The sequence below is a fragment of the Peromyscus leucopus genome, chromosome 10, assembly GCF_004664715.2.
Source record: "Peromyscus leucopus breed LL Stock chromosome 10, UCI_PerLeu_2.1, whole genome shotgun sequence".
Classification (NCBI taxonomy): domain Eukaryota; kingdom Metazoa; phylum Chordata; class Mammalia; order Rodentia; family Cricetidae; genus Peromyscus; species Peromyscus leucopus.
Genome location: NC_051071.1, coordinates 22,253,032 through 22,280,080, shown reverse-complemented (window position 1 = coordinate 22,280,080; position 27,049 = coordinate 22,253,032). Strand labels below are relative to the sequence as shown.

At 44.2% G+C, this 27,049-nt stretch overlaps 1 protein-coding gene across 4 annotated transcripts in view; it reads right to left on the bottom strand.

Moving 5' to 3' along the window:
- Grb10 (growth factor receptor bound protein 10) overlaps positions 1-27,049 on the bottom strand; it is a 104,043-nt gene that overhangs the window by 75,580 nt on the left and 1,414 nt on the right. For 2 of the 4 annotated variants that reach the window (XM_028882956.2, XM_028882957.2), the window contains exon 1: positions 17,145-17,385. The exons of 1 other annotated variant lie outside the window; for it this stretch is intronic. In XM_028882956.2, coding sequence (XP_028738789.2) covers positions 17,145-17,381 — 237 coding nt within the window. In that variant the 5' untranslated portion in view covers positions 17,382-17,385. Of the gene's footprint in view, positions 1-17,134; positions 17,386-27,049 lie in introns of those variants that run through there. One more of the 4 variants, XM_028882959.2, reaches the window with a different exon arrangement.

The window sequence follows — 27,049 nt, the reverse complement described above, 5'->3', positions numbered from 1 at the left end:
TGAAGTGGCTCAAGCAGCAGCACACCAACCCCCAGGATTGTGTATGCTGACAAGTGGGAACTAAGACACTTCTCATTTGGCGATAGGAGATTCTCCCATAGCGGGCAAAGCCAATAAGGGCTAATGGGAGCCAACTCCCTCTACCCCATTATCAGTGAGGGGAACAGGGGAAGATCTGGGGCTAGATGTATCTATTTCTCCTCGTGGGGAAAGCAGTGACAGATCTATGGGACCCACAGGCAGCTCTACTACTCTGCAATGGTGAGACAATGCACGTGGCCTCTTTCCTTCCTCACTGCTTGGGTACATAGCATCCACTGCACTCTACAGCTCAGTAGCGAAACTGCTCCCTAAGAGGAACTTTAATCAGGATTCAGAGACACAGGATACAATGCCTAAACTACAATGCGAGAACACCTGGTCAGATGAAGAATGAGGAAAATGGCAGCTTAATTAAGGAAAGACAACAGATACCGACATCAAGACTACACTTGGGAGATTTAAAAGAAGCTACTGTAGAAATGTTTCTATAAGAATTGCAAACACTCTTGAAACAAAATGTTGGCGCTGTGATTGTGCAAAGTGTCTGTGCTGTGATTCACAAGTAGAGTGACAAATTATCTTGTTGGCTGATGAGGGATGGCAAGGCAAAGGACAAGTGATCCGGTGTGATCTGAGAGACAAGGTACAACACAGAAAACCACCAAGTCAGGACGAGCTGAGTGAAAATGGTGAGGCAAAATGAAGTAGCAAGGGAATTCCACAGGAGAATACAAGTCTCCCTCAAAAAGTAAGAATGTTGCTTTTGGCTTGTGCTATCAGTTCATGTTTTACTGCCTCTATTCTACTGGACCTCGGAGAACATCATGGTAGCAAGAGCATGTGGCAGAGGAGGCTTGCTTCCCAGTGTCTGGGGCATCCTTTCAGTGACCTGTTTCATCTAAGGCAAACCCCACTTGTTTTGAGTATCATGAACTCATCAAGGGAATCATCCATCAATTCAGTTAGAGCCCTCAGAATGCAATCACTTCCCCAAAGCCTGTCACCTGACAGCCAAGTCTCCAACACATGAGCCTTCAGAGGACATCTCAGTTCAAACCACAAGCTTTGCCCACACCAGACCTGGATGCCCTGGTCTGACACCGCAAAGCCATTCCTGGCTGACAACAATCTGCCACTGCCACAAACCCTGATTCTATTTTGTATCATCCTCCTGAAATGCCAAGGGACTGGGCTTCAATCAAAGCATAACTTCTGAGCAGAATCTTTCCATTCAAAGTATTCCCTAAATAAGAGTGCCCTGTACCAAGTGTGTGCCCACTACAAACATGTGGAATGAATAAAAAAAAGTTATCAAAGTGAGAACAAATCCACTAACAGTTTCAAATGCACTCAAGGCTTACCTAATCCAATCAGTTTAGTTTAAGGTCAGATTACCCCTTAACAAATGGTCCCAGGGATATTGAGGAACCCTGTTGGTATCCCTGGTGGGCTGGCACTGTCTTAGATATATATTCTGGAGCAGAGAGTCCAGACTACACTACCATCTTCTACTATAGCCATTTCCCCATCACATGGTCTTAGGAACTGTCTGGTCAAGATTTAAGATGAAACGTAGAACCAGGAAGCAAAGGTGTACCACCATTAACTGGCTTTCCTGAAGTCTATGCCTGTCTTTGCCTATGGAGTAAGTTCAGGACCAGTGTGGGCTCAACAGATGGTCAAAACTAAACAACTCCCCCTATTCCCCCCCCAAATCCTTACAACTAAAAAAGCCTGGAGATCACTTCCTTGGAGCAATGTTTGGTGGGCCACACCCTATTCACTACCCACTGACACCTGTGAGGACTCAAAGCTGTCAACCAGAGCAATAAGGTTTAGGGAGTGTCACTGGTAAAATGCTTGCTTAGTATATGTGAGGTCCACGGTTCAATCCCCAACACCAGAAAAACCAACTAAAATAAACACAGCAATGGATATCTGCAGACCCAGCTCTTGGAGTCCAGATGAAAGGTGGGGCCTGCCACCGCACCAGGCCTTTCCTGCCAGGAGGCCCTATTACTTAAGCTGCTATTGATAACCACATTTCAAGCCAGAAAGGCCAACTGTGAAATGAGTCTTCATTTCCATGCCTGTCCACATCAAGCAGTCCTGATCAGGCTATTGGAATGCAGAGGCTTTGAGGAAGAGCTCCATTTGAATGATGTAACCAGAAAAGAAAAACACAGGAGATGCAGCTTGGTCAGATGATCCCAGTGGGGCCAGGAGTGGTTAGAGATGGCCTTCTGCCTATTTCAGATGTGTCTCTTCAACCCCGCAGAGGCATGCCAGAAACAAAAATAGACCTACACCTCAAGGAACCTCAGTGTTGCTCACAATAAATTCTTGTTGTGGAGAAAGACTCTCTGGTAATACTAAGGGACAGAGAGATCCAAGGGGGCTTTTACTGGTGGATGTCAGAGCACTGGTTTTGGCCCACCAACTTGGGGTCATCCTCCCTAGGTGTACACCAGCTTGGAACTGTAGGCACTACAAGCACCATCTATAATGAGCAATGGAGAGCTAAGACATTCACTTTGTAACTGTTCCCTGGGGGGTCTCAGACAACAAAGCAGTAACACCCATACTCATCTGTGCCATGAGGAAGAGAGTAAGGGTCTCGTCAGAACACTCTATCAAGGGCTGTGGACATCAGTAAAGACAAGTGATGGGAGTCCAGTTCCCTAGCCCCACATGAGCCCCTTAATCTGGCTTCTATCTGTAATGGGCCAACCTGTGCTCCTAGAACATTCATATGTTGAAGTCTTAACCCCAATACTTAAAAGTGTAACTGTATTTGGAGATGGGTCATGAAGGGGTAACTAAGTTAAACTGAGGTCATGAGGGTGGCCCTGGTCCAATATGACTCATGTCACGCCTTTAGAAGAGGAGGTTAAAACAGACATACACAGAAGAATAAGCATGTGAAGACAGAGAGAAGACTACACTGGCAAGCCAAGGGGAGGAAGAAGCCAACCTACCAACTCCTTCACCATAGATTTCCAGGATTGTGATACAAAAAAAAAAAAATCTGTTCTTGGGTTTCACCATCTGTGGTTCATTTCAGCAGCTGGAGTGAACACTCTGACAGCCATCTTCCCTCAAAATAGAGGCTCCTGCCTTAGCCCTCTTCTACCTTCTCTGCCTGCATCTCCTGCTTATACCTCAGATTGGCTAAAAGCCTTGCAAGAATCTATCCCAAGGGCCAACCAGCATCAAGAAGAGGTCCTCGAGGCTTTAGAAGAGCTAATACAAGAGCAGTTAAACACTCAGCATATTGAAGAATCAACCAGCCCTTGGAATTCTCCTGTATTAGTTATTAAAAAGAAATCTGGTAAATGAAGAATGGTAACATATCTAAGAGCAACTGACAAAGTAATTCAGCCAATGGGCTCTCTACAGTCTGGAATTCCTTTGTCTACTCTGTTACCTAAAGGATGGCCTCTTATAGTTATCAATTTAAAAGACTGTTTCTTTTTAATATCCTTACAAGAAAAGAACAGAGAAAGATTTGCCTCCACGGTGCCTACTTATAATAATTCTCAACCAGTTAAGAGATATCAATAGAGGGTTCTTCCACAGGGAATGTTGAATAGCCCAACCCTGTGTCAATATTTTGTACAACAACCATTGGAAGTGATATGAAAAAATTTCCTAAATCTATAATTTATCATTATATGGACGATACTTTATTAGCTTATTCAAATGCAGATACTTTAGAAAGAATGTTTGAAGAAGTAAAGAAAATTTTGTCTTGTTGGGGATTACAAATTGCTCCTGAAAAGATACAAAGAGGAGATTCTATTAATTATTCAGGATATAAAATAGGTCTACAAAAAATTAGACCCAAAAGGTGCAAATTAGGAGAGATTGATTATGAACTCTTAATGATTTTCAAAGATTATCTGGAGACATTTCCTATCTACGAACTGTTGTTGGAGTAAAAAATGATGAACTGAGTAATTTGTTCAAAACCTTAGAAGGTGACAAGGACTTAAATAGTCCAAGAGAATTATCACCTGAAGCTGAGAAGGAATTGGCCTTGGTGGAAAAGAAAAGTATAGAAGAAATTCAGCTATACTTGGTTATAGTTCTTGGGAACTCTTGGCTCAGAGGACATTCTGAGTGGTAGATGAGCTTTCTTAGAGGAGGGATACAGAGCAGGAAGGCCTGTAGTCTGATTTCTAGACCTCATGATTTGCTCTGATTTACATTCAAGTCTTGTGTGCCAAATAGCCCAAGGTCTTGTTCTGAGCATGGGAAGGTAAGGACAAACCCTTGCCCTGCAGGAGATGGACAATCCATCCCTCTCCTGGACCATGAGTCCTCTGCATGGTACTGGGTTGATACAAGCCCATTTCACTGTGCATCTATATCAACTGTGCTAGGATGCCACTGGATTTCAATATTTCTACATGATACAAACAATAATGAACTTGGTAGAGTGGTTGGCATGGAGCACGGGTTTAAACAGATACTCACTCATGGCTGCTGCATTTCCACTGGTCTATCTATGATGTGGGGGTAAACTCAATGAAGGATACATCAACAGACTTTTCCTAATTGTTAAGGGTGAAAATAAGACCCTTGTTACCTGTTACCTGCCAGTTGGTCCTGGCATGTGGTTGAGAATCCAGGCATAGACTCACAGAGCCCTGGTTTGTCTCCTGATATTACCCTGACTCAGCAGGCTACATCTGGGCAATTATTTGCCTCACTGAGCTCCAGTGTCCCTAGTTACAAAACAAATATAAAGTAATGTAAAAATCTCCCTTATAGGATTTTTGTGAGGATTAATGTACATAAAGACTGAGGACAAGCTCTAACCATACAGTAAACATTAAATAAATACCGGCTGTCACCATCTGTGACATAGCAAATGGTCCCATTATCAGATGAAAAATCGTTAGCTTTGAAGTGGTCCTGGAAAACAGATTTAAAGCTGCCAGAAAGACAGCTAATGGAGCCTATCTAATTCCCATATTTAGAGATTTCCACCTCTATTGGATATAATCTTTTCCTGGATTCCCGCAGAATGCCTCTGCCACACATGTGTCTTCAGATTTAGAGACTTGCTTTAAAAATGTGTGAGGGTACAATAAGTCAATCTCTAAGGTGAAATTTAAAAATTTAGAGAAGCTCAACACATCAACCATTTTTGTCTAGTTTCAAGAAAATAGATGTTAAACTTTGTAGTTGGAAAAATAAACAAAACACCTTTTAAGTCTTACAAAATGAACTGAGTAATATACAACCCACCACAATGACCTCAGGGTTGATCCATAGCCACAGAGCCTGTACAAACACCTCTCCTGGACATTGCTTACCATGACCCCACACAGCACCTACAGCAGCAGGCTCTGGTAATGTTCCAAAGCAGACCAACATGTCATGGTCATAGGATGACCTTGACCATCCTGTGGGAGACAGGCACCTACTGAGTCCAGATGAAACTCCTTTGTCTGTCTTCCTTTTAATCAAGAAAATATGTCTCATGCAGCTGTATAGTTAGACACGGAAAAAAACTTAAGATCTTATTAAAGGAGATATAACCTGGAGAAAACAGATGTCTTTGCTTCTTACTCCAAGATTTTCAAGAAACAAGGTACCTCTTGATTCTTGTTTGGTATCTTTGGTATCTTCCAAAAATTCCTGAGCTAACATAAAGTGTTCCTTCTGTCTAGCTTTCACACACTAAATATTTAGAGTAATAACAGTGACTATTTAGACACGCAACAAATTCCAACTTTTCACAACAAAGATATTCAACCTAGTTGGCCACCGGGAAGCCTAGGCCTTCTTGAAAGGGGGCAGAATAAATTTTAAAAAGCAAATTCTATATTGGAAAGATACCAGAGACTACTGTGTTTTCACAAAGTAAGATGCTTAATGGGATAAATTAAGAAATATATGAGTAAATAGGAATGGAAGAAAAGGTAAATTTCTAAAAAGCAATCATAAAATTTCAAAATGCTATGGGTAGAATATATGGGCAGCTTCAAAGTGAATCAAAAAATTAAATACAGGAGATGCAGTATAGCTCAGTGGCAGTGCAGTTATCCAGCCTGTATGGGGCTCTGGATTTGAAAACTAGCATCTTGAAAATTGAAAATAAAGAGAGAAGTGGTCTGAGCAGAAAACTCCATTGGTAAAATCCCTGCTGTGCAAGCATAAGGATCTGGTTTGGGTCCCTGGAACCCATGTAAAGGGTCAGGCATGGGAGCCACAAATTCGGTGAGAGATTCTGCCTCAAAAAATACAAAGGTGAAGTACATGTATGTATGTGTGTGGTAATATGAACAAGTATGTGTCCATGTGTGTCCGTGTGTGTCTGTGTGTGTATACATATGTGCATATAAAAAACAGAGGTCAGTGTCAGACGTCTTTATCAATTGCTCTCTATCTTACTTTTGGAGGCAGGGTCTCTTAGTGTGGTGGTATAAATAAAAATTGTCCCCCATAGGCTCATGTACATTTGGTGCTTAACTGATATTCCTGTTTCAGAGGTTATGGAGCTTTTAGGATGCAAAGCTTTGATGGAGGAAGAATGCCATGGAGGAAAGGGGGCTTAAGAGCTTATAGCCTTGTTCCACTTCACTCTCCTGGCTTCCTATGTGAGAAAGTATGCTCAGCTAGCTTCCTGCTTCGGCCATCTGCTTCAATGTCTTCCTTACCACCATTATGGACACTCCCTCTGGAACCATATGCCAAAATAAACTCTTCCTTTTGTTTTTGGCTATGATATTTTATCACATAATGGAAAAGTAACTGATAAACACTCACTGAACCTGGAACTCACCAGCTCATCTAGTCTGGTTGGCCAGCAAGCATCGGGGATAATCCTGTCTCTGTCTCCCTAACACTGGAATTACACATGTGTATGGCCATGCTTGCTTTTTCACATGAATAAGGTCCTACCCATTCTTGCAGAGCAAGCATTTGACTGACTGAGTCATATCCACAGCCTTATTATTATTATTAAAAAATATGGTTAAAAGAGAAAGCCTAAAATCCAAAGCACAGTTGGCAAGAGGAAAAATAATCTCCTGTTTGCTTAAGGATTTGTGATAAAGTATGAAACAATAAACACCCTTAACCTTATACATGGTATATGCTAGAAACTTCTAGCAGACAAGTAGTACACACACAGAATGTGTACACACAAAAAAAGGGATGGGGGAGGAACAAAACAAGGCCATTTCTATTACATCAAAGGTAAAATGCCCACATATAATGAAACCTAACTATCCCAGGGGCCAAAGACCAAATGGGGAAATAATAAAGAGTAATGCAAAGGGAATACTGAATAGGAAAACGGATTTTGAAAAAAATCATTGTTATTTACAGATGAAATGAAGGACAATTAATTGGAACCAAGGTGAACACTCAATAAGGTTGCGATCTGGGAGCAGGTTGCAACCATTCTCTATCTCTCATCATCAACAGGGTAATTAGAAAATCTGATGGTAAAAAATTATTTCATTCATAAAAGCACTAAAATAATACACTTCAGACAGAAATGGACAGGAGATTCTTTGAAGAGAATGGAAGACCTTTATGGAGAAACCTGAAAGAGCAAATGTAGAAACACACTCCCTTCACTGGAGGGAAATACTTCTATTACCATTCTTATGGGACAGGGCAACACAGATCAATTTACACCCAGTCTTCAGGGAGTTCCCTTGTTGAGCTGACCCTTGCTGAAGAGACATTCATGTCCATAGAACTCACAGAAAACTTTGGACAACTGAAACTGACCTGCTGAAATCCTCACTTCCCTTAATTCTGTTCACCTATTGGGCACACACCAAAGCTTGTCAAGAGCCCTCCTCCATTCTCACATGCCTTTCACCTAATCCACCAGCCTAAAAAACTTGGGCTATAAAAGCACTGAGAGCTACCCACTTCTTCCTCTACTGCTACCAGCAGCTACCCTCTTTTCTTCAGACATAGAAACTTGTTTCATCCCTCAGCATCCTCATTACCCACCCATCCCCCAACACTGCAGATCCCATGAGCTAAGCATCAGCCACATGCCATCCTTACCCATCTTCTGCTGAGATATCAAAATATCTGAGCCTAGATAATTTATAAATAGAAGTTTATTTGCTCATGGTTCTAAATACTGCCAAGTCCAAGTGCATGGCCCTGGCATCTGCTTAGCATCTGGCAAGGGCCTTCTTGGTTCATCAGAACATGGTGGAAGCACCACATGGTGAAACTCAACAAATAGGCTAGCCTGTATCTAACCTCTTCTGTTCTTTAGGCTCTTCGGTCATTTTTAAGGATCAATGGGTCTCGGGATCTACAACTTATAAAAAAAATATTCCACACACAATGTCCTTTGCCTCCATGGCCCCTAAACCTCAAGTAGCTCCCCTGGTAACCAAGACCTCACCTATCACCCAGGAATTCAATGCACACCCTAGGGCAGTCTGAAGGAAGTCAAGACACCACCCTTGAACTCAACCCTCCAAGTCAGCACTGACAGAAGAGTTGCTGGAATAAGACCACTTTCAAGATAGCTTCTTCAAGCACACCAGGCTTCATAAATTTTCACTTGAGACCCAGCCATAAATATGAATGTCCCTGGCCAGGACAGTTCCTTCCATTCTGCTCTCTGTCAGGGGATCCCCTGAGGTCAGCACCTTGAAAAGTGGCTCAGCTATGCTCCCTGAACCCCAGCTGTCATGCTGATTCTGGCGGGATGTACAGCCCCATCATGGAGAACGTTCTCTAACTGCCTTCTTGACAAGTCACACACACTGGGAGAGACAGAAGGAAAATGTCACACTTCCAGTCTTTCCAGTTTCCAAGAAAAATTCTAGCCCTGCCTCCAGGTGAAATGCAGCCCAGATGACAGACAGCCTCTTTGGGGGTGGCTAACACCCAGAAGTAGCCAGAGCTCGTCCATCTTCCCTTTGTCTATGTGAACTCAGAGGCAGAACCCCAAATCAGATCTTCCTAGCTACAGAGGAGCAACACTGCCCAGCTTATACTGAGAGACACTATCTGTGTCTATCTGCTCCAAATGGGTGACGTTAAGAGGCCAGAATTGGCTGCCTAGGAGGAATGAACTGTGAGGCTCCAGTGAACAGCTGTGCACCCTGGGCCTCCCAACGGGTAGGAACATCCAACCACGTTCCGTCTGTGGTCAGGTCACCACATCCAGGACTGAGCAAAGCTCTTCAAGGATCTATTTCTGACCTGGGAACATGAGGCACTTTCCAAATGGGGCAAGGGCCTTATCACACCTCTTACTTCACCTGAGGGCTTGGTATAGTACAGTGTAGAATAGTCTCCCCTGAAAAGCCAAAGTTGGCCCTGGGAGAGTGTTACAAACTCAGTCTACCTTCAATGTCGTATGGGTATACTGATCTGACAGTCAACTGAGAGTGGTCAAGAGACTTGATGGTGGTGTGCATCTTCAGACAGTCTTACTCGCTACCCTCACTAGCTCTATGGCCTCAGAAACGAAAGCATGAATAGAGTAAGGAATGTTGCAAACCATGGCACATGTGTTCCAAATGGCCAGTGAACACCCAACAAAACACCTTACAGGGAACCATAGGACTATCAACCAATATGGATTCTTCCTCGAAAACTATCCCAGGGGGAAGGGAATTGAATATCTTCTACCTAATATTGTTTTAGTACTGTGAAAAGCCCATGAGTGATGTAACACTCAATAGTGGAGTAGTGAAAGCATGTCCCCCAAGACAGAGAACAAGACATGCCTTCCCCTTTGCTACTTTTATGTAGCACAGTTTAGTTTGAAAGTCCTAGTCAGGACAAGCAAGAGAAAAAGCAGTGACAATAACAATAAAAGGCACCTAACTGGAAAAACATCCCCATGATGGGATTTGATAATGGGTCCCTCAGATAGGCCGCCAGAAGCAGAGCTAGTGAAAGGTTAAACCAAGTTTAACTTCATTAAGAAAGAGGGACTTGGGAATAGAGTTCAGTGGTAGAGCTCTTGCCTGGCATGCGTGAGGCTCTAAGAACACAGTCACAACAGGGTGAAACTGGAAAAAGGTGGACTCTCCTATAATGCTTTGGCCCCTGGGGAAAGTTTGGCAATTCTTCAAAATGCTAAACACAAATCTACTAAATGGCCAAACACTTCCAAGCCTGGATATAGACATCACAATCTAGTGGCTGGAAAAAATCTAACGTGAAAGCAACCAGTACTTCTGCTGTCCGTACTGCTCCTGGCTTCCAAGATGGCACCTCAGTGCTCTGCCGTCCACAGGGACAAGCATCTCTCCACGCACTAAGAGCAGAAGAGAGTAGATCTGCTCACTCAATCCTTTTTCTTAAACTCCTAATCCCATTCAGAAGGTCTTTGACTTCATGACTTACCTGTCTCCTAAGGGCTACAGCTTTTAATGCTATTGTACTAATAAGTAAGATGTAACACAAGAATTTGGGGGCATACATTCAGACCACAGTAGTGCACTTGTCTACAGATATACTAACTGGAATTAAGTTGAAGACTTTAAATGGGTAAATTTCATGGTGTGTAAATTATGCCTCAGTCAGCCTGACTGTGTCAATGAGAAGGGACGAGAACACTACAAAAGGCTACTGTCAGGAAGTAATAGGCAAAACGGGGAGTTCTGTGTCCCCTACCTTGAAGCCACTGAAATCACTCCTCCCCTCAGAGTGTCACAGTACATTGAAGCACAGTGACTTTTCTGGAAAGCACTGCCACCAAGAGCCTGCATTAGCCCACTGTTTCTAAGCTTCCTGGGCCATGAACCTTCAGGAAAGCACTAAGTTGCCCAATATCTCAACATGACCAGGATGATTCTTGATAAAAAGGTGACAAGGAATGGGGCCCAAAGTCCAATGGGCTCTATTAATACATTCATTGAGCAACTAGAATAGGCATGAATACAAGAATTTAGTAGTGCTTTTATTATCCAGGGAGGTGTTCTGGTGTAAGAATTTTTTTTTTAAGGTAGCACTCAAAAGTGGTGGAGTGGATTAATAAATACAGAATGTAGGGTCACATGTACAAGTAAGATTAAAGTTAATGTTATGTCATCTCCGCTAACAGGGTTAATAATGAGACAGTTTAGACCTACCTACCTTTCAGGACACAGCAAACTTCAAGCTGACAGAAGACAGGGCAAGAGTGCAGTCAGCAGCCTCACTAGGACATCTTTGTTGTCTCAGATGACACTGAGAAAGGCCCTTCCTAGTCCTTACCTGATCGTAGGAGGTGAAGGTACGGGCCCCTGGAGAAGCAAGGTGTTAAATATACAAGTGCAAAGCGAGCCACGCAGTGGTAGAGTGCTTGGGTACCATGCCCAAGGCTTGTGTTCAATCCCTAGCACGGCGAGGAAGGCAGAGAAACCCACCAGCTGCACGTCGAAGAAGACAGGGAAACCACCAGCTCAGAGAAAGGCAAGTAGTTTCCTAAGCCATTCAAGATTCAAAAGGTTTATGACTTTTCCAAGAGTTGTGCTGTTCTAAATGAAGGCAGAGCTACTACATAAAACTTACAGTAATTCAAATGTCCAACAGGACATTCCTAATATTTATAACCGAAAAACTGACTTATAATCGAGCACATTTAAGAGTATTACTTATGGCGATACAGAGCTAATCACAGCAAAATTTTTGGCAAATATTCCCGGGCTAATAGCACTATTAGTGATAGTTCTCAAAGAATGAAGTATCTATAACAAAAAATTTCTAGAGGGGAAAAAAAAAGCATTGGAGGGAACCACACTAAGGCCTTACTGCACAAAGCCTGGTCACTTTGGAAGTGCATGAACATCAAGCAATGCTGGTCAGAAAAATCAGACCTGGGCCCCACACCACACCTACTGTGGCAGATTTTAACAGGGCTCTGAGAGGCTTATGCATGCTAACCTTAAGGAGTACTACTTTCAGACTGTGAAACAGTGTTAAATATTAACAGTTAACAGTATTAACATTTAACTTGTCAGAACTGAAACTTGCTAGCTCCCTTTAAAACAATAAATAAATATTAATAGCAAGCCTCTCTCCTTTCCTATAGCCTTAATTTCTGTGGTTCCAGTTACCTGTGGTCAACCAACATCTGACATCAAATGGAAAAATTCCAGAAATAAGTAAACTGTGCCTAATTTATAAATAAAAGCCTATTATAGATATGAATAGTACTGCCATAGTTTAGGTCTAAATGTCTTTCAAAGAACCACATGTTAAAAGAGTTGGTCTCTACCTTAGAGCTACAGAAGATGGCTGCCACCTTTAAGACGTGGGGCCTATGGGGAGATTTTAGCCTTTGAAGGGGCCTCCAAAATGTCTGCCATAGGTCCAAAAGAATGGAGACAAGACGACTATGGAAGGAGATCTCTGAACCCATACGCTAAATAAAATAAGGCTTGACTCTCTTTAACTGACTGACTCAGCTACCATCTGCAATCCTCCGGGGGTCTTGGGGTGCACTCCTGTGGATGAGAGGGGCTCCTGGACTCCCGTGTTCTGTTGAGTTATCCTGACTACCCCTGCACTATCCCGTTTCATCATTTCATTTATTTTTCCCTACCCCATCAGTTACATTTCTCTTACATTGGTTACAGTTGCTGTGACAAAATGTCCGCCAGAGCAACTCAGCAGAGGAAGGACTCATTCTTGGCCTGCAGCTTGAGAGGAAGACCGGCTCCACGCTGCAAGAGCGTGAGGCGGCTGGGGACATTACATCAAGAAGCAGAGAAAGCTCCAGTGGGAACAGTCCTACACACTGACCTATAAGGCCTACAGGCTACCACTAACCTATTTCCTGAAGGTTCCACAATCTCCCAACGCAATGGCACCAGCCGGGGACCAGGTGCTCAAACACATGAGCCAATCTGTAGCCATTAGTTTCAACCTAGGTTGGGGAGAAGAGACCAAGCAAGGAGACTGATGCCTCAAACATCTGTTGAATGTGAAGAGAAGACCTGTCAAAAGCCATCAAGGCTCTCCTTGCAATTCTCACCCCCACTTAAGTGCTAAGCAACTGCTTGGGCTTGTATTAGCCATCATGGCTATGGCTAGCAAAGGCAAATAGCTCCTGGACCAGCACCAAAGTGGAGAGAAATCATGTGTAGGTGACTTAAAGTCCCATTTATACCCTCAGGATTTTCTTTCCTCCCTGATATCAGGTTTCAGCCTGAAGCATCCTGAGCTCACCCCAGTGCTTCCTGATGCCTGTAAGCAGCTCTTCACAGACTAGGAATGTTCCTAAAGAAGTCCCTTGCCTAAAGAAGCAGGAAGGCAGATCCCCCCCAAAAGTCAGTTAGCCACCTCCCAACTCAAACTCATCCTTTTCTTACGATTTAACTCCCACCAGTCTCAAGGGGAACAAAGCCCATTTACTTGGAAACAAGGAAGGAGAATACTCTATTGAAAAAAAATTCAAACCTCCATAGGAAGGGTTCATGCACTGATGGCTTCAGGAAGAAGGCAAGCCATTGTGTCATTTCCACCTGCACACAATATTCCTGACTTAGAACGGCTTGTAAGTTTAAAATATGAGCAGCATAGAACACACCCACTCTACAGAGCATCACTGCAATTCAGTACACTGTAGAATGCTAGCCTTAGGACTAGGAGCCATGCTTGTTGTCTTAGCCCAGAAACAGAGGAGAACATTATAGCACATCACAAACCCAGAAAACAATCAAAATTCAAAGTAGGGCTTCTACTGAATGTATACTGTTTAAATATCATCATAAAGCTGAAAATATACCTGAGGGTATAAATGGGATTTTAAGTCTGGGTTAGGATTGATAAATACAGTACTCACTTATAAAACTCTCAAAAAATTTAAATTAAAAAAATTGAGCCAAACTACCATGCCATGTATCCTCTGTAATGCATTCTATGGATTACAAGCAAATGCAGGTTATCAGAACAAATTTGGAGGTGAGGCGTGGCTGCAGCAACTGTTGGATTTGCCTTTCAGTGTCCTGCACTGGTTGAAGCTGGGTCCTGGGGCCTCGGCCAACTCCTTTTTTTAAATATGATGAAATAGAGAACAAGATGGCTCACACAAAGGCCTCTTATGACACACTCACCCAGACCTCCCAGAGTCCAAAGGGCTCAGACTGCTTCCACACCATCCCTCATTCTGCTGTTGTCCCTCTGGTTACGCAGTAACTCCACCAGATGAAGGCTGCCAACCCCAAAGCCCATGTGTTTAACAAGGCTCAGACATGGCATCTCTTCTCCAGCTTCACGGCCTTTAAGAACCCACCATGGGGGCTGGTGAGATGATTCATCAAATAAAGGCACTTGCCACCAAACACAGCAACCTGGGTTCAATCCCCAGGTCCCACACAGTCAAAGAAGAGGACTTACATTGCCCTGTGACCACCACACATGGTCTGTGCTTGAGTGCCCCACCCTCATAAATAAAATTGAAATTTAAAATCAGTTTTAAAAGATTCTGCAATGGGTCTCACAGTGATGGTGGACTCCATTTCTCAGATCCAGCAAGACCCAAGTGGCGTCTAAAAAATATGCACTGAGCAGTGTGTGCTCCAACGTCAGACCCTGCCCTCCCCCCCAGATTCTGTCATCTTGAATATCATTAGACCTCAGTCTCTCAAGTCTAAGATGGAGTGGGCAACTGTGCTGGTCTAAGAAAGCTTCCTAAGACATTCCTCCTAAGTCACAAAACTGTCTGGTTTTTGTGGGGCCACAAGGGTTGAAAGTCAGTGAATTCAGACTGTCACCTAAATGTCACCTAATTCTAAAAGTCAAAAGATGCACTGTTCTCTGAAATTGTAGAAGCCCAGTTCTGGGTGGTAATTACATGACTGTGAGAAGAGTGACTGGTGATGGAAATCCTTAAGAGTGGGTTTAGGAACAAAAATAACCCACATTTTAATTCTACCAATCTGGCACTTCTCCCACCCCTTCAAACTGTAGTGAGATTGCCATTATCTCCATCTGCTGCCTTCTAACCGTTAGTGCACAATTCTCAATCCTGCCAGGAAAGGATCCATAATCCCTGCTTTCTAGTCCAGACACAGGGAGGGGCAAGAAGCACAACAGGAATTCAGCCTTAGGTCTACACAGGGACCTCACACCTACCCCACAATTAAGTACATAGTTGTGTGGAACCCTAAATGGGAAGTGTCACTTACCATCTTCTTCTCAGGAATGATGGAAAGGAAAATCCCAATAATCTCATCCCCCAGCCTACCATCACCCCCCCCCCATCCTCACCCCATTTGCTAAATACAAAGAGCCTGGGCTAAAAGGGAATGTATAGGGCCATTACCAAAACCAACCAACCAAACAAACAAGACCCAGCCCAGCCAACACTGCTAGAAGCAAAAACAGGAACATGCAGGAAATAAAGGCCCAGCCTGAGGGCTCTGGCTACCAACAGGTCAAAATCCCTGCAGTCATTCACTGCGTTCCAGATTCAGACAGAACAAAAATGAAAAACACTCACTTTTTACCCACTGGTCCAGGAATGAAAGTATTTGCTAATACAGACAGCAATGTCCCCAGCCAGTAGCTGCCCGGATGAATGCTCGGTCCAGGCCTCTTATCAATACACTGGCAGTGGCTCCCGCCATCAACAGAAAGATGGCAGCTGATGAGAAAGGCAGTCAAAATGTAAACAGGTGATCTGACTGTTTCTCTGAAGATCTACGTCAAGAGGCAACAAATAGCTGCCACGGTCATGTGGACAATTTGTTGAACTCAATCAAAAAACATAAAACCGATGACAAAAATCTCTATCACTCAATTTTAATTAATTGCTATTTTCTTTCAGAAAAATAAGAGATTTTTATGGATAAAGATACACAGTGAGAATGTGTATTTATCCCAGGCTCCTATACTAGATTACTCTCCATCTAGGTTTAAAAGAGGACCAGGCTGACCTTAGATCCTATTTTTAACAGAAAAAAAAAGGTCCAGTTACCCCAGATGCCCGTGTCTGCTCACAGACCAAGCTGGTACGTACAACCACTGCCCACCACTTGGCTGAGAGCAGATGCTACGTCTCCACGTTCCAGTTACAGGTTTACGTGGGTACAGTTACTACTTGTTACATAATATTTAAAAAAACCGAGATTAAAAATGGTTACATAAGACTATCCTACAGCTACGGTCCACCCAAGCTCGCGCGATCCCGGACCGTAGGCGAGCCGGCAAGCGAGCCGGCAAGCGAGCCAGCAGCTAGCAGCGCAACAGCGCGCCGAGCCCGCGGCCATTCGTGCTCGCGAGCTCGCCGGTGCTGCTCACCACTTGGATCTTTGCAGATCTCGGGAGGCGAACCCTTTCCAAACGACCACCGTGACTTCAGCACGTCTCCTCTTTCCCCCAGACCCCTGGAACGTCGCGGATGACGGAGCCCACCTGCGTACCTGGAGAGCCGGCTACCACAGACTTCACCGCACGGGGTCGCTGCGTGCGCGCTACCGGCTGGCGGACAGCTCCCGAACCCGGCAGTGCCCAGCGCGCGAACAGCGCTCCGCATGGACAGCGCTCGGCCGCGCGGCTCGCTCGGGTTCGCCACGGCTCCGCCCCAGCTAAGGGCCTACAGCGTGGGAGGAGGACTCTGGGGCCTGAGAAGCGCAGAGGCCAGCCAGGCACGCGCTGACACGCGGCAACGCGGCAACACGCGCCGATACACGGAAACACGCAACACGCGCTGACACACGAGCTACATGCGCCAACATAAACCAACACAGCCGACAAGCGCCTATGCGAACCGACAGGGCCGGCAAGCTCAGAAACGAATGAACGCGACCGGCACGCGCCAACATGCGCCGGCACGCGCCAACCCAAGTCGGCACGCGCCAACATGCGCCGGCACGCGCCACACAGGCCGGCACGCGCCAACATGCGCCGGCACGCGCCAACACAAGCCGGCACGCGCCAACTGCGCCGGCACGCGCCAACCCAAGTCGGCACGCGCCAGCACGCGCCGGCACGCGCCGGCACGCGCCAATACGGCTGCCACGCGCCCACACGCACAGACACACACAGACACGCGCCGACACGGGCCAACACGCTAAGCGAAGCTACGTAGCCTCCCAGGAGGCCATCCCGGCAAGGGTGCCGTACCTCCCCGCCCCCGGAACATGCCCACCTGGACCCACCCCCATCTGTGCACAGGTGCTGGGAGGCCTGTTTAAGCTGCGCCGATCCCTGGAACTCCACCGCTCTCCTCGGCTTCCAGGGGACTGACTGGGCACCCCTGACGACCAGGAGGACGAGGGACGCGGCTGGTCCTTGCGCACTACGGGAACCCCAGGACCAAACCCATGTGACGCAGCCACGCCCCGAGGCCCAGCGGGGGCCCTCTGCTGCCCAATCCCTGGATCCCTGGTTCTCATGGCAACCCTGAAGAACCTCTTGCTCCCAGCTTCTCGTCCTCCCCTCCCCCACACCCACTTCGCTCTGATGGGCAAGAACAGGAACAGCGCCTGCAGATCTCATGACGCCAAAAGGCCACCATGTCCACCGATTAAACCACATACAGAGCTCAGAAATGGGTGGTGAGCCCACCAAAAGTCAGGAATGCCACCGGCAACACCATTATCTTGACCTGCGAGAGGAGGGGAGTTCTAAGTGACTATGGCCAGCCAACCTCGGTACCCAGAATCATTTTCATCTCAAATCCTTCCTCAAAATGTCAAAGCAAAAACACGAGAAAGGGAGAGGCTCCGTTTTGAAACAACAAACACACCATTATTATATCTTGGTGAGAAAGTGTGGTTCCATATATAGAGTTAGTTAAGAAAATAATAATAACAAGTATCTGTTATGCACTAGTCTCTCCCTCTCCCTCCCTCCCTCTCTCTCTCTCTCTCTCTCTCTCTCTCTCTCTCACACACACACACACACACACACACAGCTACAACAAAGGAAGCAATGGTAAGATTAGGAAATACTTAGCGTTTCACACATGCACACACACACAGCTTTTTAGTATCCCCAGGAGAATGGTTCTAGAACCCTACAGGTATCAAAATCCACAGATGCTCAATATCCCCTCTATATAGCCTATGAACACCCTCCCCCATGCACTTTAAATCACCCCTAGATTTATAATGTCTGATACAATATAAATGCCTATAGTTGCTATAGTAATATTATTTATACCTAATGACAGGAAAAAATTCTGAGCATGTTCAACAGAGAAGCATTTTTTCTGAGTATTTTTGACTCTGTTGACTCAATTTGTGGATGCAGAACCCAAATACAGAGCAACACACACACACACACACTCCACAGGCTCACAATAAAGCAAAAGAGAAGGTTGAGAGAGATTATGACTCTTATCAAGGTACAGAGCTAGGAAGCAGTAAATTCTCTAAGAGAGAACATGGATAGAAGGAAACTGCAGAAGGCAACAAAAACAGCGGCATTCAACAGATTTGGAAACTGAGGTATACTATATAGTCTTGACATCTGCAAAAGGAGTAGGAAGCTCTGAACACCCCCCCCCCCAATCTAGGCACTTTCTGAGGCAAAACAGAACAGTTGCACCAAGGCAAAGCAGCCTTGCAGGTCAGCTCAGGTCCCTAAGTATACACAAAGAGTGTGGGGAAACGGAAGATGCTCCCTAGGAGGCAGAGACTTCAAGGTAATCATGCTACAGAATTCTTTGACTGTCAAGTCAACCAAACAAAAGCAGGTTTGAGGCAGTTCTGCGTGTGGCCACCAGCAGTGCTAAGCCCAAATCAAAGACAACAAGTCCTTTAGCCCGGCCCGCTCTAGAAAGTGTGCTATTTCACACGGGCTGTGGCCTGAAAACTTAACTTGGACTAGGTGGTACTTTACAGGGATGCTGAGCAAAGCAACCACCAGAGGCACAGAATGCCAGAGGCCAACCTTGACATTGCAGACGCCAAGCTCAAGTGCAGGGAGATCAAAGAAAACACTTAAGCTCATGTCTAAGCTTAGAGCACAGTCCAGGGAGAGAAAAATCTGGGTTCCAGGATTATGTTCAGTCTGGACCGTTAACTCACATAGGTGGCTTAGGTGTCTCTGGGCCTCTCTGCTTGGATGCTCGAAGCCAGGGTGGTGGGCGGGTGGGGTAGGGGGACACTCCTTTGCCTGAACATGATACCTCCTGCCTAGAAGGGCAGGTCACATAGGACGAAGAGCTCAACCCCATTCTTCTCTATTAAGTAGAAAAAAGATTAAAAAAGAAAAAAAAAAAGAAAAAAAAAGATAAAGGGGAAATGGTCTAATAATGAGTGAGGAGGAATCCAGGGGAGCTAGGTCTGTGCCTTCTAACCTCCTGGACACCTGTTTTTGCTCAGTTATGACATCAAAACCAGTGGACTGGAGGTAACTGACTTATCAAATGCTTAAATCTGAAGCTTAGAGGTGAAATCTAACTGGAAAACAGCAGTGAAATTTGATGTACTCAGTGAAAGTCCACAAAGTCTCAGAGGTTAGCACCATTACTTCAGCAAACAGAGAAAAGGCAGATTCCAAAGCAAGACACACTAACAGTCTTAAGGAAGTTAGATTCAAGAGCTCTCACCCCCTCCTCAACAGACTACCAGAGCAGCAGGGCAAGCCATTGGACAAGAGTCAGCAGGCTTAGGGAAGCCTTTGGTTGCAGACTAGAAACAATGGATCTAGTGAAAGTCCCAAAGCGCCATTCCCTACAGAGCTATGGAGAACTCTGGAGATATGGGCATCATGGGTGCCCCACATTCTGGGACAGAGGCTCAGTAAAGCCATCATTCACACTGGGGTCCACGGGCTTCTCAGCCAACATGCTTCTTCTCAAGTGGGAGAACAGAAAGGGCCTCAGAAGTCCATACAATGCCTCTATGATGGGAAAGGGGACCCTTCAGCAGGGGCATAAGCCACTCCAGCTTTCCAGGGGTGAGCTACGAGCCTCAGCCTCCCTGGGACCTTGTCCACCATTTTGCCCAACCATTACTACTGCTCCAGAACTTCTTCCTTCAGGCCCTGCAGCATGCATGGGGACCACTGCCCTGTCTACTCAGTCCCTATAGGCATCAATGGAGCACTAGCCAGCCAACAGCAAAAGGTACCCATGAGAGAGACAACCTTGGACCAGCTTTCCCAGCTCCACATTCAGTCCAAGTCAGTGGGACACTGCTGCTGCCCTCAGCTCCACTCAGGTGAATGGTGGCTCATTAGGCCCTCTATCTCTCCAGGTTCATACTACTTCCCATGAAAAGTCAGACACAAAGAAGCCAAAAATAAATAAATAAATAAATAAATAAATAAATAAATAAATAAATAAATAAATAAAATTTAAATTAGAAGAAACTATGCAGAAAAGGTCTTAAAAATATTAATTCTAGGGCTGGAGAGATGGTTCAGAGGTTAAGAGCATCGACTGCTCTTCCAGAGGTCCTGAGTTCAATTCCCAGCAACCACATGGTGGCTCACAACCATCTGTAATGAGATCTGGTGCCCTCTTCTGTATACATAATAAATAAATCTTTAAAAAAATATTATTTCTAAATGAGATAAGATATTGGGGCTGGAGAGATGGCTCAGAGATTAAGAGCACTGACTGCTCTTCCAGAGGTCCTGAGTTCAATTCCCAGCAACCACATGGTGGCTCACAACCATCTGTAATGAGATCTGGCACCCTCCTCTGTATACATAATAAATAAAAAAAAATTTAAAAAAAAGAGATAAGATATTGCATGATGACACTAGAATGCTATGCTTTTTTAAAAGAACACTTGCTGGCTCTGGGTATCATGGTGCCAACACAGGTGAACCAGCTAAAACAAATCTATCACTCTGCTGTGGGATGTGGCACCATAGCAGATGCTGGGGAGAGGGGCCAGCATGACAGATCACGTAGAGCCACGTCTACTGCCTTCAAGTATACTTGAACGTAAGACTGTTGTTATAAACAGTACTGTAAAACACAACTGGAGAGGGCTGGGGGTATGGCTATTGTCCAGAATGTACTAAGTCCTGAATTCAATTCCCAACACAACAACAAATACAGAGGCCCTTCAAAGTTTTAAAAATGAAAATACAACAAAAGCTAATAGAAAAGTTAAAGGTAAAATTAAGGGTTTCATCCCAAACCTAAAGCCATACAATAGATAGTTGGAAATCAAAACTTTAATAAGAGAGTACTTACCTCTCATGAGTGAAGCCCTGGGTTCAGTCACCAGAGAGCAAGTCCAGAAGGCTAAAAAAAACCAAGTAAATGCCACTCTTGGAAATTAAGGGAAAGAAATTGAATTGATTCAGTTGTCCAAGACTTGGAAAAAAAAATGTTGCTTCCAGCTTCAAAGAGTCCTCAACTTACCCCACCAGACATATGCAGATTTTACCAGGTTAAATCTCCAAAGAAATTCAGCAAACACAAAGAGAATCCCTAAAAGTTTCCAGACACAACAAGCACAAAGCCAAACCACCACCATCCCCCAAAACAAACACTTTGGTATTCTTTCATCCAAAAAAAGAAAAAAAAAAAAAAAAAAAAAAGAATCAAATGAGCTTCATTCTCAGCTTCTGGCTGCCCTAAAACAGTAGCAGGGTTCAACTCTTGGAGGGAAAACTAACTAACATTGAGAAATTTGTTCAACAGTCGGGGCAAGACTAAGGACATTTCATGCATAAAAGGTACCTTGTTTGAGAAAAGCTGATATAGACTTTATATATTTTATTTATTAAATAAATTTATTAGATTTAATAAACCAAGAAATTTAAAAAAAAAAAAAACTTGTGAGATCCAGGAGAAAAACAAAGGCCATGTTAAGGATGCTGCAGAAGGAAGATACAGAACTGGCAATGTGCAGTATGCAGGGAATCTCCAGTGGCAGTAGGCATGGGCAAGCATCACCTACAAGATTGCTTATAAAAGAGAACTGAGAGCTTACCTCCTGCAACTGAAGCCAAGGATTTGTAACATTTGGGGGACATTGAGGTGATAAAGATATAAAAACACCTAGGCAAAAAAAAAACTGCAGCAAAAAAGTAAAATGCCTATGAGTTTATAAGAAAGTTTCCACTGTAGACTACACTGGCAGATATGTGAGTGGCACTTAAGGGGCTATTCCCACTCTGCCTACTCTTTATCTGGTCAAAAGAAACAATGAGGAAACCAGAGTACTCAGGACAGTACAAGGCAAAATCCTCACCTTTCTACAGCAAAGGAAACTGGGAAAACTTGAGCTCCAGGAGGGAGACAGAAGATGGGGGGGGTTGGCTGCAAGGGATTTCTATGTATTATTTATTTAGCCTCTGTTTATGAAGGTAAATGTGAGAGACTGCAGCTAGACTTAGTTATTATTAATTAATTTTAATTATAATTAAATTATATAATTATTAAAATTAATTATAATTAATAAATATTAAATTATTTCTGAATAATAATTTACTGCTTTCCTTAAACTACTATTAGCTTCTCTAGCATTCTGATTTAAAAAAAAAAAAACCACACACATACACAGAAAGACACCCTCAATGATCTGATAACTAAGGAATGGAGCCTGTGTCCCTCCACCCAGTAATCTAGGGCGCCAGGGACACTAACCCAGCCTGAGTCCACTTGTAGCCCCCAGGCTACAAAGTGTAGAGAAGGGACAGGCACAACCTGATATCTAAGGATGATCCAGCAGGGAAGGGAGGGGCTCCTTTGACCACCTTCACCCCCCTCCTGTGCTAAATCACCACAATAAGGAGGTGCATAGCACAGAGCACAGTGTTCCCATCTCTCTAGGAACATCCTGGAGTGGTTTCTGTAAGACCCACACAATTTTCATCGAAAGAGAGCAAGCAGCTCCCTAGAACTGGCAACCAATAGGCTCTCAGGGAAAAGCGCACCACAGCCTGTGCTGGCTCCTTAGATGCCAGGGTGGAAAGATGGGCACTGCAGGCTTTGGGTGAAGCCAGCCCACAGAGACACTTAGAAGGCTCCAGACTCACCTGGCTCCACCTCCTACCCAACACCCTTATACAAAGACCTCCTTGGTAGCAGTACTTCTAAGCAGGCCCTAGATTTGGTGCAGGGCACTGTCCTCAGTCAAGAGGCTACTGTGCAGGTATCTAAATTTAAAAGTTGCTCAACTCATAGCAGCCTTTGGTTATTATAAGTTTCCTGGAGCAGGAGATCCTAAAACTACTGCTACAGATTTTAAATTTGGTAGGCAGGGGATTATTTATTTGTTTATTTGGCTTTAGATTTTAGTATATTTATACACAGATTAGCTGTGAGATATCTTAGGGATGAGACACAAGCCTACACATGAAATGAATTTGCTTATTATATACTGCATACACATGGCCTGAAGATAATTTTATACAACACTTTTGCTAATGCCATGCCTAAAATAAATTTCATATGGTAGGAATGAATGTCCATTTGTTACAGTATTAAGTTGCCACTCAAAAACTTTCAGATTTGTGATTTCTGATTTTTAGATTATTGATGATCAACCAACATTACATTAAAAAAAACTTATATTGAAGAACATCTTAGCTGGAAACTTGCTTATGAACTCACAGGGGTGCTAATTTAAAAATATTAAAGTAAGGAAAAAATAATTAAAGCACTTGCTTAACACATACAAGGTTCTGAGTTTGAGCCCCAGCACTTGGAGGGGAACAAAAAAAACAAGCCAGCCAAAGTCCCTACAAATCACCAAAGTGAAGGCAGTTTGAGGCAAGTTGCCTTTCCCGGTCAAGTTTCCAATGTGGCTATGGGACAGCGGGGAGGGGGGGGGGGAGGGCAGGAAGGGCCTGCAGGTATCCAGCATGCTTTTCCCATTGTCTGTCAGAGGCTTAGGCAGAGCCACCCGGAGAGCTTACCTGATTGAACTGGACCAGCCAGAGAGCCGTTTACTCTGCAGCTCTACCTGCTCTGGAAGAGCAAGTGAGAATCCCAGGCCTCCAACTGAGCATTAGCTGCGGTGGTGACAATGATGGTGGGGTGATAAGGACCAACAGAGCTCTTTCTGTGCCATGTGCTTTAGGAGCGCCTTGTTAATGGCAGTTACCCAGGCCTAATTACTTGGCTCAAAACCCTGCAAGGAAGTCAGTGAGGGGTGGGGCTGCCCACCAGCACAGCCCTGGAATGGGGCAGCAGCCACTCCCCAGGGGACGTGGTCAGCATGTCCAGGATAAGCGTACGTGCTCATTTCAGACCCGGCTGGGATAAAAGCCTCTATGGAGTCCAGACGCAAATCTTTAGAGTCTGGAGGCAAATGTCGCAGGCTTCCTGTGCCTGCCAACCAGAGACTCCTTTTTACACCAACTTTCAGCCCGTCTGAGCTCGTACCTCGTGAGTTTAAGCGATTCCACAAACTTCCATTCTACAAATGGTGTTAACTTGTTCAGACTCACAAAGGTAGCAAATTGTAGCCCCAGGAGACACAAAGGAATTGCCGGTCAAGCAAATCATAAAGGGCTACAGTGAGAAAGGCAAATTCCTCTCAGTACATATTCCTATTGCCCCCGTAGATGTGACCAACAAGAAGTCCTATTTTGCAGAGCTCAGATCAAATAACAAGCACCTCTAATTTAGGATCTGAACAATCAAGGAAAAGTCTTTCCAACATCTACTGAGAAGTAAATGGCTAAAAATACAGAATATTCTAGCACAGGGGAGGGGGAAAAAAAAGGAAACCTCCTAATTGTCCACCTCCAGAGCAGAAAACAGAGGCACCCGTTTCTAGCTCTGAGAGATGCTTTCTGATAACTCTAGAAAATGGTTTTTGTGGTTGATATCTCAAAGGGCAATCATGCCATTTTCAGTCCATTTTTATAAATGAGCTATCAATCTGCCTTTTCATTAGTGTACAAACCCTGAAGAATACATCCCAAATCCCAAAGCACCTCTTTGCCAAGCCCTACCAGGTAACTTGACTGCCTCAATTTCCCCTCATAATCTCCCATCTTTCTGAAGTGGATTTAAAAAAAAAATAATGACTACAATATCAAACTTTGTGGGATGCAGCCAAAACAGTGCTTACAGGGAAACGCCTAGCTTTAAGTTTTTGTATTAAAAAAATGAGGTCTAAAATCTGTGCTCTAGGATTTTTATATAGCAAAAACTTTTTTAAAAAATGAAGAATTTCTACAGCTTTAGGAAGAAACTGAAGGCACAACAGATGTCTTTGTTGAAGCGGAGTTCAGTTTCTGAACACTGTAACGTCTGTGACTTCGATGGAACATCGAAATCCAAAAGCCAAAAAAAGAGGAGAAAAATAAACTTCTCCAGGCAAGTGAAAAATAAAACTATGGGTAAACCACCCCCATCAAGAAAAAAAGAAGAAAAAAGAAAAAAGAAAAAAAAAGAAAAAGAAAAAAAAAGACCCCCCCCCAAAAAAAAATCAAGAGCAGTTTCACTAACGGAAAAGATTTGTTTAAATTTGAACATGTGACCAACTATCTAAATGAAAAGCAAGTCAGATTTTTCTCCTCCCCAACAGCTCCATATTGATGTAGGTTTTTGTGAGGGGAATTTCTGCAGGGAGGAGGATTTGGTGCTCGAGTTAAAGCCAAGGCCTCCATGATGGCTCTCCACTGAGCTGCTTCGCCTGCCTGTCCTCCATGTTGTTTTAACGGACTGAGAAACAGACACTGGATTATGTACAAGCTTCCCTCCCATGAAGGAGCCAGGACTGAAATCTCCGGCAGTTAGGGCTAAGTCTTCATAGATGGACAATCTCACCCCGCGTGCTCATAGTTGAGAAAACACACTACTATCCTGTAGTTTCTCACAATTACATGCTGAACAAATTTTAAGCAAATAGGTTCTCTAAATTATGCCATATATAAAATATTAGTTTTTTTAAGAAAGATATACCAATCAAGAATTTGTACAGCTCTTAAATGAGCTAAAGGCACATGGCGTCTTGGTTCAAGCAAAGTTTGCCTTCCAAACACTGCCAAGTCTGACCCAGCGGGTTCAGTAATGTCCCAAGTTTTGAGCTGGATCTTTGGTTCTGACTTTGTTCTTGTTGCCTAGTGGGGGCCAACTGGACAGGGACAGCTGCTCTGGCTTCCAACCATAGCAGTAACCGCCATACAAAGTCCTAGACAATTAGCCACCAAAAATCTGCCCTGCTTTCTGGTTTCCTGGTCCACCAACAAAATCCACTTTGACCAACCCAATACAGTCTCAAAAGCAATACAGGCCATAAGCAATGTGCAATAAGTGAGTTAGGTGGTACACAACTTTTTTTAAAAAAAAATTTTAATTATAATGAACAGTTACCATATCAAACTCATCATTTCATGAACATTGAAGTTTCTTCTCAAAATAAATGAGTATGCAAATGTAAAAAATAAAGAGTGATAATTGCTTGGTCTACGTGGCATTAATCTTGGAAGGCTTGAAACAACTGGACTAAGAAACTAGGCCCCAGCCTCCATTTGCTGAGCTGTGTGGCGGGCGGGCGCGCGCGGGCGCGCAGGCGGGCGCGCGTGCGTGCGTCCCTCCTCCACACCATTTCTTCCAGAGTGGACGTGCTTTTGCAGACGTGTAAAGCTCAGGAGGTCTCCCAGAGCTTTGTCCTTTGTTAGCTGGCATGGCCTCAGGCATACCAGTTAACCTCCTGAGCCTTGGTTTCCAGACCTGTAAAATGGGGACCGTGGGGGCTACGAAGTGGATAAAAAGCAACAGGGCTTTTCAAAGTGCCTTGTAAACTGCGAAATGCTACCTAAGTATCAGTGGCTACACTTCTCAGTTACTGCAATGCCTGCTGGGCTGTAACTCTGTCTGTCCTCAAATTCCCTCTTTGTAATGTGGGGACTAGCCTGGGCAGCACGTTTTCAAAAGTTCCTAGTAAACCTCAAAAAAAAGTATGTTCAGTAATCCTAAAGTTTTGATTTTTTTTAAACACAAAAAATTTGGTAGTTAAGAGTCATTCCTGGGAGCACATTTGATAGAAGCGCTCCTGGTGGGAGAGGGAAAAAAAAACCCTCAGGACTCTTTATCCATCGCCTTACACAATTCCCTCTGCTGCAGAAATCCAGAACTTGAGGTCCACTTCTGTAAAAAAAAAAAAGAACCTCACTAAAGTGTAGTCCTAGT